This window comes from Nerophis lumbriciformis, linkage group LG06 (assembly GCF_033978685.3).
Source record: "Nerophis lumbriciformis linkage group LG06, RoL_Nlum_v2.1, whole genome shotgun sequence".
Taxonomy (NCBI): domain Eukaryota; kingdom Metazoa; phylum Chordata; class Actinopteri; order Syngnathiformes; family Syngnathidae; genus Nerophis; species Nerophis lumbriciformis.
In genome coordinates this window covers 44,896,655-44,915,950 of record NC_084553.2, presented here as the reverse complement: position 1 = coordinate 44,915,950, position 19,296 = coordinate 44,896,655, and the positions used below count along the sequence as shown (strand labels likewise).

Here is a 19,296-nt window from a genome sequence, read left to right as displayed (position 1 = left end):
TATATGTATATATATATTTGTGTGTGTGTATATATACATATCTATAGGGGTATATATGTGTATGTATATGTATATAACTATTAAAAATATATGTATATAAATATATGTAAATATATCCATGCATATATATATATACACATACATATATAAAAATATAATTTAAATTTTTTTTATATATATACAATTTAATTTTATATATATATATATATATATATATATATATATATATATATGTAATCTTTTTTTAATTATGTTTTTATACATATATTTTAATAGTTATATAGAGATACATATATACACACATATATACCCCTATAGATATGTATATATACACACACATATATATACCCCTATAGATATGTGTATATATACACACAAATATATATATATATATATATATATATATATATATATACATACACAAATACATACAGTATATACAAATACATACAGTATATACACGTGTATAGATTTGTATATATACATACACGTGTATAGATGTGTGTATATATACATATCTATATACACATACATACATATATACATGTACACATATATACGTATAAATATATATATATATATATATATATATATATAATTTGAGTTCGTTTTTGGAAAAAGACAGCACCTGCTGGTTGACTTCTGATTGGCTTGTGTGTGGCAGTTCAACATTGGCTCTCCACTTTACAATATTGCAGTGAATGTATTGAACATTTTCCTAGATATGAGAGAAACATTCCGGTATGCTCATTATTTGCATCCATCCATCCATTTTCTACCGCTTATTCCCTTTGGGGTCGCTGGAGCCTATCTCAGCTTCAATCGGGCGGAAGGCGGGGTACACCCTGGACAAGTCGCCACCTCATCGCAGGGCCTCATTATTTGCATGATGCTGCGTATTATGTTGCACAGCTGGCTGGTGATTAGACCCTGACACAATACTGCCCCTAAAACTACACTGCTGCCACATTATAAACTTCTTACATAACATTACAGTGGAAAAGGTCGGATCATGTATGAAGTGGTAAATCCATACACGTCAAATGTAGACCTTATTAATACACTGGACCCAACATTAGAGACAGCTGCATAATCCAATCAACTCAATAAAAACACCAATTAATATTAAGCAGTATTTAAATTTGCAAAGGCAGATTTTTTTTTTTAATATACTTTCAACTCTTGTGTACCTCAAACTGTCGGATGAAGTGACACTAAAAGAATTTGGTGTCAATGGCGACACCTGCTGGTGATTGTGAGTAAGTTCATCAGCGGTTAGTTTTTGGCGAGAAAGTCTGCATTCTGTGTAATGGCCAGCAGGGGACGCCTTGGAGATAAACACGGCCTTGCACCTGCCATGATTTGTTACTAATATAAACCTTTATCTGAGATTTTTAAAGCAGCTACCACACACGTTACTTTTCGAACATCCTTAAATGGTTAGCTTACCTTGATAATCACTCCGCAGGTCTTAATGACAACACACCAACGAGCTGATCACTTCCGCCGCTACTTTTTTTGCACATGACTAGCAGAGCAAACTTTAACGTTTGAAATCTTAAACGGACACAAATGAAATCCTGCACCTGCTATTAGGTTTTAAATGGACAATCACGTGATATATGTCAGCCTTTAATTGGGTGATTTAGCCATCGCAGGCAGCCAATCAGTAATGGCCTCCTGAGGCGTTATCCTGTTTCATAGACTAATTACTAGTTAATTCATTACAGCAGTTGGTTCCTTGCAGTATAAAAACGTATCTCAAAAGCACGAAACGTAAAATGAAATGAACATTTGGTGTTTGTTAAGCTGACATATTACTGGAGTTACTGAAATGAAGAAAATTGAACATGAACTGCTAAGAAAATGAAGCGAGGGACATTCTGGCGTCGAATTTAAGAAAACGTTTCTGATTGGCCAAAGCGATCAGCACTTGACCAATGAAAGAGGAGCTTGTTTGAATGCCGGCGAAAGATGCGTTCAGGTACTTCAGTGAATGTCATGATCTACAATTGTATGACGTAAATACAAAACATTTTGAATTAAATTTAATGACCATATGTAAATAAAACTATATATTATACATTTGAATGGGTTTAGAGCTGTTAAAAATACTACAGTATTTACACGTACCATGAATTGATTAACGTGGACAAGTTGAAAAACGTATTAGTGTGTTACCATTTAGTGGTCAATTGTACGGAATATGTACTGTACTGTGCAATCTATTAAAGTTTCAACGTGTTTAACAGGGAGAAAATCAGATGCATTTATTTGAGGCTTTTTGTAGTTTGTCTAGATATAGACAGTTGTTTTTACTGAAAACATACTTGACAAAAATTTATTATACATACTTATTGTACATTATCGCTTTAAGTTATAACCAGGAAAAGGGATGTTATTGAAGTGGAGCAGGGAAGCAAAAAAAAAAAAAAAAAAGTAAGGCACTAACAGAATACAAATGAAATGGTCAACATTTACCTTCAAAGAAAACATAAGATAGATCTTACTTTTTCTTCTATCTTGTAAAAACATAAATACAAACAAACAACTTAATAAACATTAAAACATTTTGGGCCATTGGAATGTTTGACAATATTTTAGGGCAATTGGGATAGTTCAACTCAATGCCATACTGTACCAACGCTTGGTGTAGTAAAATAATGATCTCTACTGTAAATTAGAGATCATAAAATATATAATATTATATAAATAATTGGTCATTTTAAACACCAGTACCAGTGTTATAGCTCTTCAACACAACACACATTGACTAAACAATGAGGAAATAACAGTTCTATTTTTACCAAAGAAGAAAGGTCTAAGTCATTGCGGCCACGGAGCCTTTCTTATCACTGAAGAAGCTCTTGAGCATCATCACTTGGCCGATGCCGATGATAAACAGCAGAACGGTTTCGCCAATGGACCAGAAAGTCACGCGTTCCATCAGGTGGTCCGCCCTTGTGCGGTCGTGTGCTTCTCTGAGGCGATACCACGTCTGGGACTCAGCCACCACTTTCAGGATCTCGTGGAGGGAGACACACGTGGATTCCAGCTGACCAAATATACAGAAAGTTATGTTCAGCTTTAGGAATCTTTTAAATCACTCATACATTTGACTACTGACAACTAACGTCAGCTTTTCACACATTTTTATTCCCACTTCAAACAAGTCAGTCTTTTAAAAAGTACCTTAGCCTGAAAAATGTATATATATAGTATTTTTTTGACTATAAGTCGCAGTTTTTTTTCATAGTTTGGCCGGGGGTGCGACTTATACTCAGGAGCAACTTATGTGTGAAATTATTAACACATTACCGTAAAATATCAAATAATATTATTTAGCTCATTCACGTAAGAGACTAGACGTATAAGATTTCATGGGATTTAGCGATTAGGAGTGACAGATTGTTTGGTAAACGTATATCATGTTCTATATGTCAGTGGTTCTCAACCTTTTTTCAGTGATGTACCCCCTGTAAACATTTTTTTAATTCAAGTACCACCTAATCAGAGCAAAGCATTTTTGGTTGGAAAAAATAGATAAAGAAGTAAAATACAGCACTAAGTCATCAGTTTCTGATTTATTAAATTGTACAACAGTGCAAAATATTGCTCATTTGTAGTGGTCTTTCTTGAACTATTTGGAAAAAAAGATATACAAATAACTAAAAACTTGTTGAAAAATAAACAAGTGATTCAATTATAAGTAAAGATTTCTACACATAGAAGTAATCATCAACTTAAAAGTGCCCTCTTTGGGGATTGTAATAGAGATCCATCTGGATTCATGAACTGAATTCTACACATTTCTTCACAAAAAAAATAAATATTTAACATCAATATTTATGGAACATGTCCACAAAAAATCTAGCTGTCACCACTGAATATTGCATTTCTTTTTGACAGACATTTTAGTGAGGGTCAAACCATCACGGCATGGGGGAAACTCTGGGTTTATGGTAATGAATGGAATAGCCTACTTGATTTGATGTTCAGTTTATGAACTTACATTCATATTTTGTTGAAGTATTATTCAATAAATATATTTATAAAGGTCTTTTGAATTGTTGCTATTTTTAGAATATTTAAAAAAAATCTCACGTACCCCTCGGCATATCTTCAAGTACCCCCCGGGGTACGCGTACCCCCATTTGAGAACCACTGCTATTTGTTATAGTTATTTGAATGACTCTTACCATAATATGTTACGTTAACATACCAGGCACGTTCTCAGTTGGTTATTTATGCGTCAAATAACGTACACTTATTCAGCCTGTTGTTCACTATTCTTTATTTATTTTAAATTGCCTTTCAAATGTCTATTCTTGGTGTTGGGTTTTATCAAATAAATTTACCCAAAAAATGCGACTTATACTCCAGTGCGACTTATGTTTTTTTCTTCTTTATTATGCATTTTCGGCCGGTGCGACTTATACTCCGAAAAATACGGTATATATATAAATATATATATATCCATCCATTTTCTACCGCTTGTCCCTTTTGGGGTCGCTGGAGCCTATCTCAGCTGCATTCGGGCGGAAGGTGGGGTACACCCTGGACAAGTCGCCACCTCATCGCAGGGCCAACACAGATAGACAGACAACATTCCCACTCACATTCACACACTAGGGCCAATTTAGTGTTGCCAATCAACCTATCCCCAGGTGCATGTCTTTGGAGGTGGGAGGAAGCCGGAGTACCCGGAGGGAACCCACGCAGTCACGGGGAGAACATGCAAACTCCACACAGGAAAATCCCGAGCCTAGGATTGAAACCAGGACCTTCGTATTGTGAGGCACATTCCCCCGTGCTGTCCCTTGTTTGAAATGTAGATTAAAAATATCATTGTAATTAAGGAACGAACATACAATTGCAAATTTAACGGGATAACCCAAATGTAGGTCAGGGTTAAAGATGTTAAAATGTTGACCATGAATTTTGCCTTTTCCTCAGCAGATTATTAAATATGTTTCCCCTGCCAGGACTTCCATTACCTGTGTCAGCGCTGTAGCTCTGGTCATGCTGGGAATCAGAGGCTCCTCCTCGCCATGGCGAAAATCCAGGTAGATGGATTTGTGTGAGAAAGTGGAGAACTCATTGCTGAAGCAGACCTTGTAGACTCCCTTCATGGCAGTGGTGTGGGAGAAGCTGTCATACTGCTTCTTGTCCTCCCTGTACAGGATGTTATCGTGGGGATCTGTCACAAAACAGTCCACGTCGTAGTTCCCTCCTGAAATCACCTTGGTTGGAAGAAAGATTGAAGCACAAAAAAGTTACAATGTATGACAATGGCAGCCATACAAGCTAGGAGGCTGACAACAGCTGTTAAGATAACAGTCACACAAAAGTGTAGTCATGTATTGAAATGTATGAAAGTGTAATGAAGTGAAAATGTATAAAAAAAAATGTATTGATATATCAAATAAAGCGCATGTAAAATACATGTTTAGCCTTATAAGTATAATAGAAGTGTGTCTTGTGTGAGAGGTGCGTGCAGGACCTACCTGATAATCTAACTCAAACTTAATGTCTTTCTCCAGGTCTTCGTAGAAACATTGTTTTTCGTTGTCGGGAAGCTCAAACGTGAGCTCAGTGGCAAAAAGCACCAAAACATTACAGAGCAGCAGCAGTGAAAGCGACAACAGCAGCATTGTTCAAAAATTAAGCCACAAAGTGTGGCGACTCCTTCATTGAATGTTTGCTCTGACGTGGCGCGGCGACCGAAGACTTCCGGGTTATTATTGTTATTTATTTTTTTAATATGTGATTATTCATTGTTATTTATGTCGAACATCTAACTGTATGGTGAATATTGTGTCATAAAAGAAAAACGTACGAATATGATCAATTAAAAAAAAATGCTTAAAATTATGATGTAATGACGTGACAAAGAAAACCGGAAGTAGAGAATGCAGCGAAATAAAAGCCAAAGGCAAAGAATTAAAAAAAAAGGCCATGAAAACTTCCCACATTCTAAAAACACTTTTAATCAAAGACACATTTACTTTCGAGCGTTACCCCTCACACATGTTTAAGTACATTGTTTTTATTTTCTCTCTTTCATTATTTAAGGTAGTTTGTTTATTATCTTGGATTATTGTCTGTAAAAATTTAAGGAAATATTTTATATTTAACATTTTGAAAAATTATAGAAGGTTCATCTTCATGTTCATATTGTTTCTGTTTTAAATGATGGCGTTTATTTTGTATGTGACGTTTTGCATCATATTGCTGTTGAAATAAAGTTATGGGGGGAAAAACTATTGAATTTACAGTACCCGTAACTACGTCACACAGCATGATTAGATTAACGTTTTTATTATTTTAGAAAAACCCATTTCCTTTCTTTCCTTTTAGTAGTTCTATTAATATATTGGAATATTGTCTGAAAACTAATATATAGTTGCCTTTCTGAAGGATGGTGTGTAGTTTTGTATGTGAAGTTTTGTATTTTTGAAATAACGTTACAAAACAACTTTATAAAACCCTATTGTTATTTTTTTCCCCATTTATTTAACTGTTTACTGTTCGTTTATTTATGTATACTTTAATCTCCTGATTTGACTTAAATGGAAGTCTATATATTACGTCAAATTGTATGTATATGTTTAATTAAAAAAAATAAAAACACCAAAATACCACAGCAAAAAACTACTCAAGTTAGCCAGTTACAGTATGCTTTATTTTGAAATTCCAAAAATACATAGTACGTTTCTTATCTCAGCTATGTTAAAAGTGGAAAAAGTTAAGAATTCAATAAATCAGAATCCACGCAAAAGCACTTAAATCATAATTTAAAATACATTATTAGCGCAGTCTTACGCCAGTAAACGCAAGTCAACGTGAGTTGCTGGTAAAGGTCGAAATCATAATGGTCATCTTCCGGTTTGTAATTTTACTACGAAAAGAATGTCAAAAATCACGCCCCCTTTCCGTTACGTATTATTGTTTATAGAAGTGTCTTGTCACTGGCAACTTGTGTCCTCCAGCCAGTGGATGACCGTTCTGCTCCCTTAACTTTCATTGTGTTGTGTGTTTGTTTTATCGGTGAACGATTATACAAAAAAAAAAAAAACAGAAATGGAGCAGTACGCCCAAACCGTAAAGGACTTCGTGGAGGCACACGCCGTCGGTTTCACCGTTGCGTTTGTTGCAGGTAAAATTGATTTTTTTGTAACATACTGTTATGTTTATTATTCATACGTTTCACGTTGAACACATTTTGAGGGGAACAAACCCAAAAAATAGAACCGAATTATTCATGAAAATACAACTTTTCTTGAGAAATCCCTGTGAATTCTAACCATTAGTTAGTTTGATACATCATAGCACATCATAGCAATCCTCGCATACAATATGAATGGCCCCTAGTGGCTGTGGCCAAGATATTAGACGGATGTCCTTTCTTTATGATGTGCTTTCAACAGATTTGTCCTTGTTCCTAAAGCACCGCAATGCAAAATCTTAAGCCATACATGTAAATATAACTGCCCTTAAAAACCGTCCACTTCATGTTGAAAAGATCAGCCAGTGATTTTGTGACATTATGTCGCATCATCGCTTTATTTCCCTTGAAGAGTCGCCTTTGTATGTATAATGTTAAATATTTTTGAAATAAATACAGCGGGATGGATCTCTTAAATTCAAACATAATCCATCCATCGACCTTCTGTTTGTGTTTTTAATATGGCTGTCAACTGTTTCACTCATGCGATTAATCTTTACATTAATCATGTAATTTATTTTGTTCCTTTACCTTAACTGCAGATGGTTGATCCATCAGTGATCAGATCAATGCATACCGGTACATCAGTGCAAAGATGGTCTGCTCACTCACAAATTTCACAAAAAAACCAACCCTCAGACAGTACTTTAAGAATAGTCTTTTAAATTTCCTTTGACTAATGCAGGCACGCAATTTAATGTGATTAATTGTGATTAAATTCAATTGTGTGAATAATCCGATTAAAAAAATAATCTGACAACACCAGTTTTAAGCAATGTTTGCTCCCCCCATTGGAAACAAAGTAAATGATAATCTGCATTGTATGAAACAGTACCATCACAAAACCTTTTATGTACTCTCGTGTACATGCATTATTTATAATCATAAACATTTAAAAAATAAACTAACCACTGTTATTAAGACATAAATGGTGGAATGCGTCAAAAAAAATTGTAAAAATTAAGGTGGCAAAAAAGCCAAAGAAAAAGCAAAACATGAACAATGATGTTGTAGGTCTATGTGGAGATGTACAGGTATGTCTGTAAATATGCACGTATGTGAATAGGTTATTTAAAAAAAAAATTAAATATTTTGTCTGTCCTATAAAATCTGAAAAATAAAGTTTAAAAAATGCCGTATTGTGTCAAAATGTTGTAAAATTTGGGGTGACAAAAAGCCAAAGACAAAGTAAAACATGCGCAATGCTTGCTAATTAATATTTTAAAAAATGTGTAAAAAACAAGGGTGTCAAAAAAGCCAAAGAATAAGAAAAACATGCACAATGATGTAGGTGTATCTATGTGTTGGTATACAGTTGAGTATGTAAATATGCACATATGCGAATGTGTGATAAATACTTTATAGATTTTTTTTATGTTTTGTTTGTCCTAAAAAATAAAGTTAAAAAATGCCGTACTGTGTCAAAAGATTGTAAAAATTAGGGTGGCAGAAAAAGCCAAAAAAGAAGCAAAACATGCACAATGCTTGTTAATTAATATTGAGACATAACGTGGCGTGATGCGTCAAAATGTGTAGGAATAACGGTGTCAAAAAAGCCAAAGAAATAGCAAAACATGCATAATGATGTTGTAAGTGTAGCTATGTGTAGATGTACAGGTGAGTATGTAAATATGCACTTGTGTAATTAAAAAATATTGTTTTTAGGTTTTGTTTGTCCGAAAAAAAAATCTAAGTAAAATAAAAAAATACAAAATCTCAACGCGTCAAAAATGTGTAAAAATAAAGGTGGCAAAAAAGCTAAACATGCACAATGCCTGCTAATTAATATTAAGACATACATTGGCGTAATGTGTCAAAAATATGTAAAAATAAAGGTCGCAAAAAGCCAAAGAAAAACATGCGCGATGCTTGCTATATGACGCCATTTAAAAATTACGTTTTGTACAACTCTAGAGGTATATTGTGTTTTGAAAACTGGTTGATTTTTAAATCTAACTACCTCAGGGGACTAATGAGACTGTAATTTGTAATACTTTCTACCTCTAGCGACTAGACAAAAGCATAAGAAAAGATGTAAAATGCAGGGCACTGACGATCCGTCATTGTGGATCGTGTATAGTGTCGAACACTGCGAACATGTTTTCCTCTTGCAGGAGGGAGCCTGCTGGCCTTGCGCAGGTGGCTGGCTGGGGGAGTGTGTCGGAGCAAGGCCCGGCTGGATGGAAAAACTGTCCTCATCACAGGAGCCAACACCGGCATTGGGAAGGAGACGGCCTTGGATTTGGCAAAACGAGGTCAGATTACTTCTTTTATCTTGATTTTACATCACAGTACTTACGGTTTTTTTTCAATTTTTTGTCCAAAGGGGCCAGAGTGATCTTGGCCTGCAGAGACATGACCAAAGCCTACCTGGCAGCTGATTACATCCGTCACACAAGCGGAAATAGCAACGTGGTGGTGAAGAAGCTAGACCTCGCCTCCCTAAAGTCGGTCCGAGACTTGGCCAAAGACATCCAGCTGACCGAGGAACGTTTGGATGTCCTCATCAACAATGCAGGTGTTTTCTTGCACCCTTTTTACACGCTTGCAAGATCCATTTGTCTAAACCACAAGAACAATAATATGTACATAACTATTCAAATAGAATAGGATATAAATAAACTTGATTATAGGTTAGTAGGAATAGATAATAAATTGAATAAAATACATAGAAAATATTGATTAATCCAATATAGCAAACAAAATGTAAAGTATGTAGGTTCAAAAGTAAGATTATTAGAAGTGCAGTGGTACCTTGGGATATGAGTTTAGTTGGTTCTGTGACACAGCTCGTACCTAAAATACCTTGAATTGCAAATTAATTTAAATCTATTAAATCAGAAAAAATACAAACAGAATTGTATTTTTAACTGTAACATATATATTTTTTAAAGAAAACAAGCTTTTAGGTTAAAAATACTGTAAAATAAAAATGTACAGTATTTACCTTAGATTTCTAAAGTGTCTCCTTCCAGTTGCGTCTTTGTCAAACCACACCATGAGCAGCTTCTTCATATTTTCATGGATAAATGTCTGCCATTTAGATATTATTTTAACATTCTCGGCTGGCATTAGACTCGGTTGTTTTCCCAGTATGGTGCAGACTAGCAATGCTACGCTGTCATGTTTTGGATGATTTTTTTTCTTTCATTTAATGAATATTCACTGTCCTTCTCACTCACTTTCTTCGTTTTAATGGTTGGAAAATAAGTTACGTCGATCTCTAGCTATAAGATTATGCTGGTGAGTAAGACCAGATGTTTTGGTAGGATCTTACGGGGTTCACTGTGACATTCGCTATGTTGTCTAGTGGCGTGAAGGCTTGTTACCCAAATTTTTGCTCAACAATTAGCCAAGAGACTGCTCTTATCTCAAAACACTCTTAAGTTGGGCCCCTCTTTAATTCAGGTACCGCCGTACAAAGCGTACTGAATTCCTCATTTGTCTGGCCATCCTGACTTCTACCAAGCAAGAGGGTATATGTTAGAGGTGCACAAAAAAATCGATTCACATACGAATCACAATTTCTATTCATCCCGATACTAAATAGTCATAATTTTAAAATATTATTTAAAAAAAAAAAAATTCTGTAAGAATAATTGTTTTTGAATGTTTTTAGGCCATCTCCATGGAGCCAGAAGGTGCTTTTCTAACCTGTAACCAGTTTTTAAAAAGTGTAATGATTAACAAATAACACATTGTATCGGTTTGAGTCGAATCGTCATTGCAGGAATCGGAATCGTATTGAATCATTGTTCAGTTTTGGTTATCACAACCTACAGGACTGGAGTGGGAACATTACAGTAACGTCGTTAGGATTTCACAACGAAAGAAGTGTTGATCTTTTCCAGGTATTATGATGTGTCCCAAGTGGAAGACCGACGATGGCTATGAGATGCAATTCGGCATCAACCACCTGGGACATTTCCTCCTCACCAACCTTCTTGCTGAAATGCTGAAAAAGTCTGCTCCGAGTCGAGTCGTCATTGTCTCCAGCAGTGCGCACGAAAGAGGTAAAAGGGCGTCGTCGTGGTTCTGGCTTCTGTCCAAGGTTTCTTCCTCGCCTGAAGTGCTATCCCACAGACAGAGATCTACTGTCCTTTTGAAACAAATCAACACGCAGCAAACTATTTTCGGAATATGTAATGGAATTTATCGGTGCACTGCAGCTCTCCAGGGCTGACAGCACTTGTGCAACTCCGGGTCATAACACCACCACTAACTTGTCACCATACCTATCTTGGTATTGACTAGAGGTGGGAATCTTTGGCCACCTTTTGATTCGGTTACGATTACGATTCAGGATTATTGATGCATCTTTAATTTATGTATATGGATGCAGTTTTACATTTCTTTTTGTTTAAAAAAATAAGCGTTTAGCACTTACAACTTAAAAAAAAAAAATCATTTGGAATAAGACACAGTTAAGTTAACTCCCACGTTTAATAAATTCAGGAAAATGTGTGCAAAACTTGACCATAAGTGCTCGAAAGTAAAGGAGCTGGTCGAATCTCTCGGTGAGGTGGCTCTCTGCAGTCAGCCAAATGTTAGAACTGTCTGCATTACTTTATTTACAACAAATACATCGATTATCGATTATTGACGTTTACTTATCGATTGTTGACGTTTACTAATCGATTCTATAATTGTTTATGTCCGAATTGCGATGCCTCTAAAAATCGATTATTTCCCCCATCTGTAGTATTGACAGCTATTTAGACAACGTGGACTCATCAGACCACAGAACAGTTTTACAGTTTGCATCAGTCCAACTTAGATGAGCTCAGGCCCAGCAAAGCCGGCGGCGTTTCTGGGTGTTGTTGATAAATAGCTTTCGCTTTGCATAGAGTTTTAACTTGCACTTCCAGATTTAGCCACAAACTGTAGTTACTGACAGTAGTTTTCTGAAGTGTTCCTGAGCCCATGTGGTGATATCCTTTACACAATGATGTCGGCTTTTGATGCAGTACCGCCTGAGGGATCGAAGGTCACATGCATTAAATGTTGGTTTTCGGCCTTGCCGCTTACATGCAATGATTTCTCCAGATTCTCTGAACCTTTTGATGATATCACAGACTGTAGATGGTGAAATACCTAAATTCCTTGCATTAGCTCGTTGAGAAATGTTGTTATTAAACTGTTCAACAATTTGCTCACGCATTTGTTCACAAAGTGACGACACTCGCCCCATCCTGGTTTGTAAAGCTGCTTTTATACCCAATCATGGCACCCACCTGTTCCCAATTAGCTTGTTCACCTGTGGGATGTTACAAATAAGTGTTTGATGAGCATTGCTCAACTTTCTCAGTTTTTTTGCCACTTGTGCCAGCTTTTTTGAAACATGTTGCAGGTATCAAATTCCAAATGAGCTAATATTTGCAAAAAATAAAAGTTTATAAGTCCGAACGTTAAGTATCTTGTCTTTGCAGTCTATTCAATTGAATATAGGTTGAAAAGGATTTGTTTTATTCTGTTTTTATTTACCATCTACACAACGTGCCAACTTCACTGGTTTTGGGTTTTGTATATCCAACTTTCATTTCTACAATATTTCCCAATGAGAAAATATATTTTGTTTGAAATGTTTTTTGATACTGTGAGTTTTGCTGCTCTATTTCCCTCAGGTCACATCCATTTCGAAGACATCAACCTGGACCAAGACTACCAATGTGACGTGAGCTACCGCCAAAGCAAGCTGGCCAATGTGCTCTTCTGCAGAGAGCTGGCCTCCAGACTGCAAGGTGCTCTAAAACGCCACAAACGCTCCATGCTTCCTTGTCTGTGACATTTTGGCCCAAACTTGATGGATCCCCTCCCATCAGGCACAGGGGTGATGACTTACAGCCTCCACCCTGGCGTCGTCCGCACAGAGTTAGGCCGCTACATGTTCCCTCCTATGCCCCTGTGGAAGAAGATTCTGGCCATGCCCTTTCTGGTGATGATCAAAAGTCCCTGGGAAGGAGCTCAGACCAGCATCTACTGTGCTGTGGACGAGAGTCTGGCCAATGCCACCGGACTTTACTACAGGCAAGTAGTCTTCCTTAGTCTAACTAACTGTTACTCAATGCGAGCAAGATTCCTATTGGTTTTGAAGCAAATATAACTGCTGTATTGTATTAATCATCTTAATCAGACTTCTTGTATTCACTACCAACAGCGACTGTGCTGTAAAGACTCCTGCTCCAGCAGCATTGGATGATACCGTAGCCAAACGACTGTGGGTGCTCAGCGCCTCCATGGTTAGCCTGGTCTGAAATCAGCAGCCTGCATTCATACTGCAGCAACTACCAGGCACTAACTTGGAAGATATGGTGCTAAATTATGTGGCCTTTTTTTTTTTTTTTCACCCTAAACTGACCAATTTGCACTCTGCGATGGCTTTCTTTATGAAAGCATTAGGGCCACACGGAAAAGAAAAAAATGCACCGTACAAAAATAAAGTTGGTGTAAAAATAGCTGTAATACTGCGTAAAAAGATACAGAGGAAAAATACACCTTAAACATCAATCAATCAATCAATGTTTATTTATATAGTCCTAAATCACAAGTGTCTCAAAGGGCTGCACAAGCCACAACGACATCCTTGGTTCAGAGCCCACATAAGGACAAGGAAAAACTCACAACCCAGGGGGATGTCAAAACATTACATTTATATTACAATAATTAATGTATATTAGGCTGTCTTCAAGTAATGATTTTTATAGTCAAATCTGATTCGTCAGATTTTGCCCCATTGTCGACGGTCAGTTTTAATTTAAGAGAAATAATCAGATAGTGATGTGTTGTAGCATATATTGACTGGTCACAAGGGGTCAGTAACGTCTCATGGCTGTCCTTTTAACACTTACATACTTAAATATTCCAAAGTTAATTAAAGGTACTTATTTAAGGAATACAATCTCACATTAAAGTGAACAAACCAATCTAATTTGCGACTTTTTGCACCTAAAAAAAAGGCTAGACCACAGTTTGGGAAGCCTGCTCTGGGGCACTGCGCCAAAAGGACATCAAACTTGACTAAATAGAGTACATGGAAGGCGTAACAAAGTTTCCGTATGTGGACCTGTGGAAGGATCATTACCTTTTTGCAAGGGGAGAGCTACACGTTCGGGGTTATGCAGTGCATCTCGACGCACGCGCCGTGTCCAGTTTCTGTTGTGTTTAAAGGGTATATGGTGAGGTTCGGCCAGCCAGAGGCACGAAGCAGCACAGCAAGACCCGTATGTGACAGCGTAGTGTCCCAATCAGCCTCAAAACCTATACACCATGCAAAAACACTATTAGTATAATATTCTTGTGTGCAGACAAAAACATTTTACATCATAAGATGTGGGAGTCCAAAACACGCCAGCTGATTATAGACATGACGTCACACCAGGAAGCAGCGACCGCGCTGAAGGCTAAAGTGACAGCTGAAACTAAGTTGTCTTGTACTCCCTAAAAAACAATTTGTTTGCACACAAGAAAATTGTTTTAATATTGAAAGGGGAACTTTTTGGGGGGTAATTGTGCCTATAATTGTCACCTGCTATAAGCGGAGATCCCGGCAGGTATTAACTCACATCCCTCCCATAGCGAGACTCGTCCAAATGAAATTGACTTTGACTATTTGAAGACAGCCTGAGTGTAATGGTAATATTACAAAAATAAATCACATAAAAAGTCTTGATTTTACTGCACGCCAAATATTTTTACAATATCATATAAAAGGTCATTTATATTTTACAGGGAGAAAAAAAACTTTAATAAAGCTGTAATTATTTTACGACTTTATATCCCATTAAATTATTTTATTCTCGTAATAGAATGATTTTTTGTCATAGTTCTCTGTGTGGCTCTAAAACTTCTTCATAGTAGTAATTGAGTTTTGAAGCAAACTGCACTGCTCGCCTGATATGGTTTGCCTAGTCTACATATCAATGTATTTATTGCTGTGATATTGTTTTTTTATTAGAAGGGAGTTTTCTCAGCTGCTGCACTCTTGTATTACAAAATGCATGCCATACTCTGCCTGTTAATATAAAAAGGTCAACATTATGCATCAACAGAAATATTAGAAAATGAAGGCCAGATCACATGTATTTATTTGGAAGATATTTACCATAAGAGTGGTTGTATTGTATAACTGTGATTTGTGTGTTGTATCTGACAGCTTTAATAAAGACAACTTCTTATAATACAACTGTATACTCAAGGATAGGTCAGTTGCAATTTAAATAAATTATATAATTGAAAATTAGGCTGTTTTACACCAGTTAGGAAGATAGAAATACAAAGTGCTATTTACTTTGCAATATAACAACTTTAAATAAACTGCCTTTATTAAATGACAAAACAATAAAGAAATGGTAAGAAAAACACTCAACTGTTGAAATGGAGTGTCAAAGGTTTTTATGATATAGCACAGATGCTGTTCTCGAAATTTTAGTGTTAAAATCTCGAAATTTTAGTGTTAAAAGTAAAAAAGAAAAAAGTATGACTTATGTTAAATCCTTTTATGAGTGAAGCCTTTTTGATCTCCAAGAATTTTAGTGCAATTTTTTTTTTCAAACACATTTCTCAAAAATAATGAATCAAAATCAATGTTGTTATGTATTATTGACCTATTTTAGGCTCAATTACTTCACATCCAATATTACATTACATTTGTGGGAGAAGAAAATACTGCATATGTTGTGCTTCTGGTATAAAGAAAAAGTTTTTTGACAAAAAAGGCCTAAAATGTTAAAACAATTAGACCTGAAGTTGATCAAGAGGTTTAAGCATTGATTTAAAAAATAGTAATGTATGACTTATTTTAACATTTCTACATTTACATTGACTTCTATGCCAAATTATTTGATAATCCGCAGAAGAACACAGTCAGCTCTTCTGCTGTTGCATCTTCTCCTGCCACATTTTTGCCCTTCCACTAGACCAGTGGTTCTTAATCTTGTTGGAGGTACCGAACCCCACCAGTTTCATATGCGCATTCACCGAACCCTTCTTTAGTGAAAAATAAAATGTAGGTTTTTTTCCAAATTCAAGAAAAAGTCATATGTTTCTTTACTGGTGCACAAAATTAACCGTGCATGAACATCACCTTGTTCAAAGAACAAAACCAACACAGTGGATGAACTCACAACAAATTACACACCTTACACACATTACCATGAATTAATTAACGTGGACCCCGACTTAAACAAGTTGTAAAACTTATTGGGGTGTTACCATTTAGTGGTCAATTGTACGGAATATGTACTGTACTGTGTAAACTGTACTGTTTCATATAATGTATTCTCTTCCTTTGCAATCTACTAGTAAAAGTTTCAATCGATCAATCAAAAAACCTGCAAATCAGATGGAAAATAAGAGGGAACATTGTTTGGGGGTGTCCATAATACGCCGATAGGGAGAAGTTTTTATTTACACGATAATTCAGATGTGTCTATACCTCCGTGGCGGAGGCTCCGCCGAACCCCTGAGGCCGACTCACAGAACCCCTAGGGTTCGATCGAACCCAGGTTAAAAACCACTGCCCTAGACTTTCCGTTGATATGCTTGGACACAGCACTCTGTGAACAGCCAGCCTCCTTAGCTATGAACTTTTGTGGCTTACCCATCTTATGGAGGGCATCAATGATGGTCTTCTGGCCAGTTTTCAAGTCTGCAGTCTTCCCCATATTGATCCTAACTGAGACAATTGAACCAAAGTGAAGCAAATTAATAACAACCTGTGCAGGTGCTTTGAATTTAGTAGATGAGTCGTGTGTGACACTCAGTTAAAAACATTCATGCCCTGTACAATTTGGGCTGATTTATTCATAGTATTCTAATTTTTTTAAAACCTGTTTTTTCGTGGGTTTTGTGAGCTCAAATTATGTACAAATAAATAAGTAAATACTTGAAATTGTTTAATTTGTGGGTCCTGAATCTATAATTTATGGAAGTTTAATGTTTCAAATGGAATTATGGAAATAAATACACTTTTCCATGATATTCAAATGTTTTGGAAAGGGTATATATATATATATATATATGGCGGAACAGGGGGTAGTGTGTGTGCCTCACAATAAGAAGGTCCTGGAATCAATCCTCGGGCATGAGGTCTTTCTGTGTGGAGTTTGCATGTTCTCCCCGTGACTGCGTGGGTTCCCTCCGGGTGCTACAGCCTCCTCCCACCTCCAAAGACATGCACCTGGGGATAGGTTGATTGGCAACACTAAATTGGCCCTAGTGTGTGAATGTGAGTGTGAATGTTGTCTGTCTATCTGTGTTGGCCCTGTGATGAGGTGGCGACTTGTCCAGGGTGTACCCCGCCTTCAGCCCGAGTGCAGGCTGGTATAGGCTCCAGCACCCCCGTGACGCCGAAAGGGACACGCGGTTTTGAAATACAAACATATCAATTAGATTTTTAAGTGTGTGGCTCTCAGTGGAAAAAGTTTGGACACCCCTGTGCTAGACCAAATACCTCATTTAGGATGTTGCTGGCTGGTCCACCAATATTGCCCAAAAGTTCAGTATTTTTGGGTCAAAGGGCTATCAAAGGTAATCACAAAAACATCGTATTAATCACGCAATTTATATTGAGTGCACATGCTCCTTTCTCCTTTACCTTAACTGTAGATGGTTACCAGAAAGGCGGCACAGGTTGTATAAGGCAGAGTTGTCCAAACATTTTCCAGCGAGGTCCACATAGAGAAAAATTGAAGGATGCGAGGGCCACTTTTATACATTTTGTATATAAAAAATACTCAAAACCAAAACAATGTAGGTGAACATATGCTCACATTTGGAAAAAAAACTTCTACATCTTAGGTTTGTGTTATGGATAACAAAGCAATAAAATAATGATTATTTTAATAATGATTTTATTTGTATTTATGTTAACTGTGCTCTAAAGTAAGCTTATATTTACTATTATTGCTATTATACCGTTAACTGAAACGCTTTTGAGAGCTTTAGTACAATCAAAAACATCATGTCTGACAGGAAATGTGTGCACTTTTTCATCATGACAGGACACACGGAAATCATCAAAGACTTTATACAGTAAGACGCTCAGGTTGTCGACCATTTTGGTTTTCAGGTCCCATTTTGGGGGGATTTGGTCCTGTTTAATTTTTCATAATTTTTTGTTCTAATTTGGGACTTGTTTAGTTTGTCTATAGAATGTGTCGCGGGCCAATAAAAACCAAGCTGCGGGCCGCAAATGACCCCCGGGCCGCACTTTGGACACCCCTGCTATAAGGTCACTGATCAATGCATACGCCAGTGCAATTTGAGTAAGGAGACGTTGGCTGATGTGTTCAGTGGGACATATATATATATATATATATATATATTTTTTTAAATGCACTTATATTTGACATAATATTGTGTGAACGAGCATTCAAGTAAAACATTTTAAAAATGACACCCTGACAATAAAATCGCATGTGTTTCCAAAAATTGGGGTCTTGTTTAAAGTCAATTTAAATTATGCAAGAAAGTAATTGCTGCGATGAATTGCAATAAATCAAATAATTCAAAAGGTGATTAATCAGATTTTTTTGTAAATCATTGTTTGACTGCAGTGCACTAAATCAACATTTTAGGCTGTGATAATATTTTACATAGTGACAAAGCTTTTGTCACCTCAAGACACAAAAAATTAAGATTGTCCCCTTGCATCATGTATTGCCATTTCATTGATGTATACATACAAACAAATGGTACCAGGCGGTGCCAGCAACTTGAGGGTTCCAGGTTCGATACCCGCTTCCGCCATCCTAGTCACTGCCGTTGTGTCCTTGGGCAAGACACTTTACCCACCTGCTCAGAGTACCACCCATACTGATTTAAATGTAACTTAGATATTGAGTTTCACTCTGTAAAGTGCTTTGAGTCACTAGAGAAAAGCGCTATATAAATATAATCCACTTCACTTAATCCACTTAAAGAACACAACAAACATTTAATACAAAGAACATTTCCCCAAGAATGTATGCCAACTAGTGAAAGTGAAATTGACTTTTAAACTGCTTTTAGGTACAATTTTAGTTGGAATCTGTCATTTGTGCCATGTGTTACCTATGTTAAATGCTAAA

General features: G+C 36.4%; 2 protein-coding genes across 2 annotated transcripts; one reads left to right on the top strand and one right to left on the bottom strand.

Annotated features, from left to right (window-relative positions):
* Positions 1-2,244: 2,244 nt before the first annotated feature.
* tmed3 (transmembrane p24 trafficking protein 3) lies at positions 2,245-5,749 on the bottom strand. The gene is made up of 3 exons (XM_061964427.2): positions 5,508-5,749; positions 4,998-5,243; positions 2,245-3,055 (listed from the first exon to the last, which is right to left on the bottom strand). Exons 1-3 carry the CDS (start codon positions 5,652-5,654, stop codon positions 2,822-2,824), a joined length of 627 nt encoding a protein of 208 aa, XP_061820411.1. The 5' UTR covers positions 5,655-5,749; the 3' UTR covers positions 2,245-2,821.
* A 1,194-nt stretch (positions 5,750-6,943) lies between these two features.
* Positions 6,944-15,664, top strand: LOC133608844 (retinol dehydrogenase 11). The gene is made up of 7 exons (XM_061964426.2): positions 6,944-7,159; positions 9,343-9,483; positions 9,555-9,746; positions 11,080-11,241; positions 12,853-12,969; positions 13,051-13,249; positions 13,380-15,664. The coding sequence occupies exons 1-7, from the start codon at positions 7,084-7,086 to the stop codon at positions 13,480-13,482; spliced, it is 990 nt and encodes a 329-aa protein (XP_061820410.1). The 5' UTR covers positions 6,944-7,083; the 3' UTR covers positions 13,483-15,664.
* Positions 15,665-19,296: the final 3,632 nt, after the last annotated feature.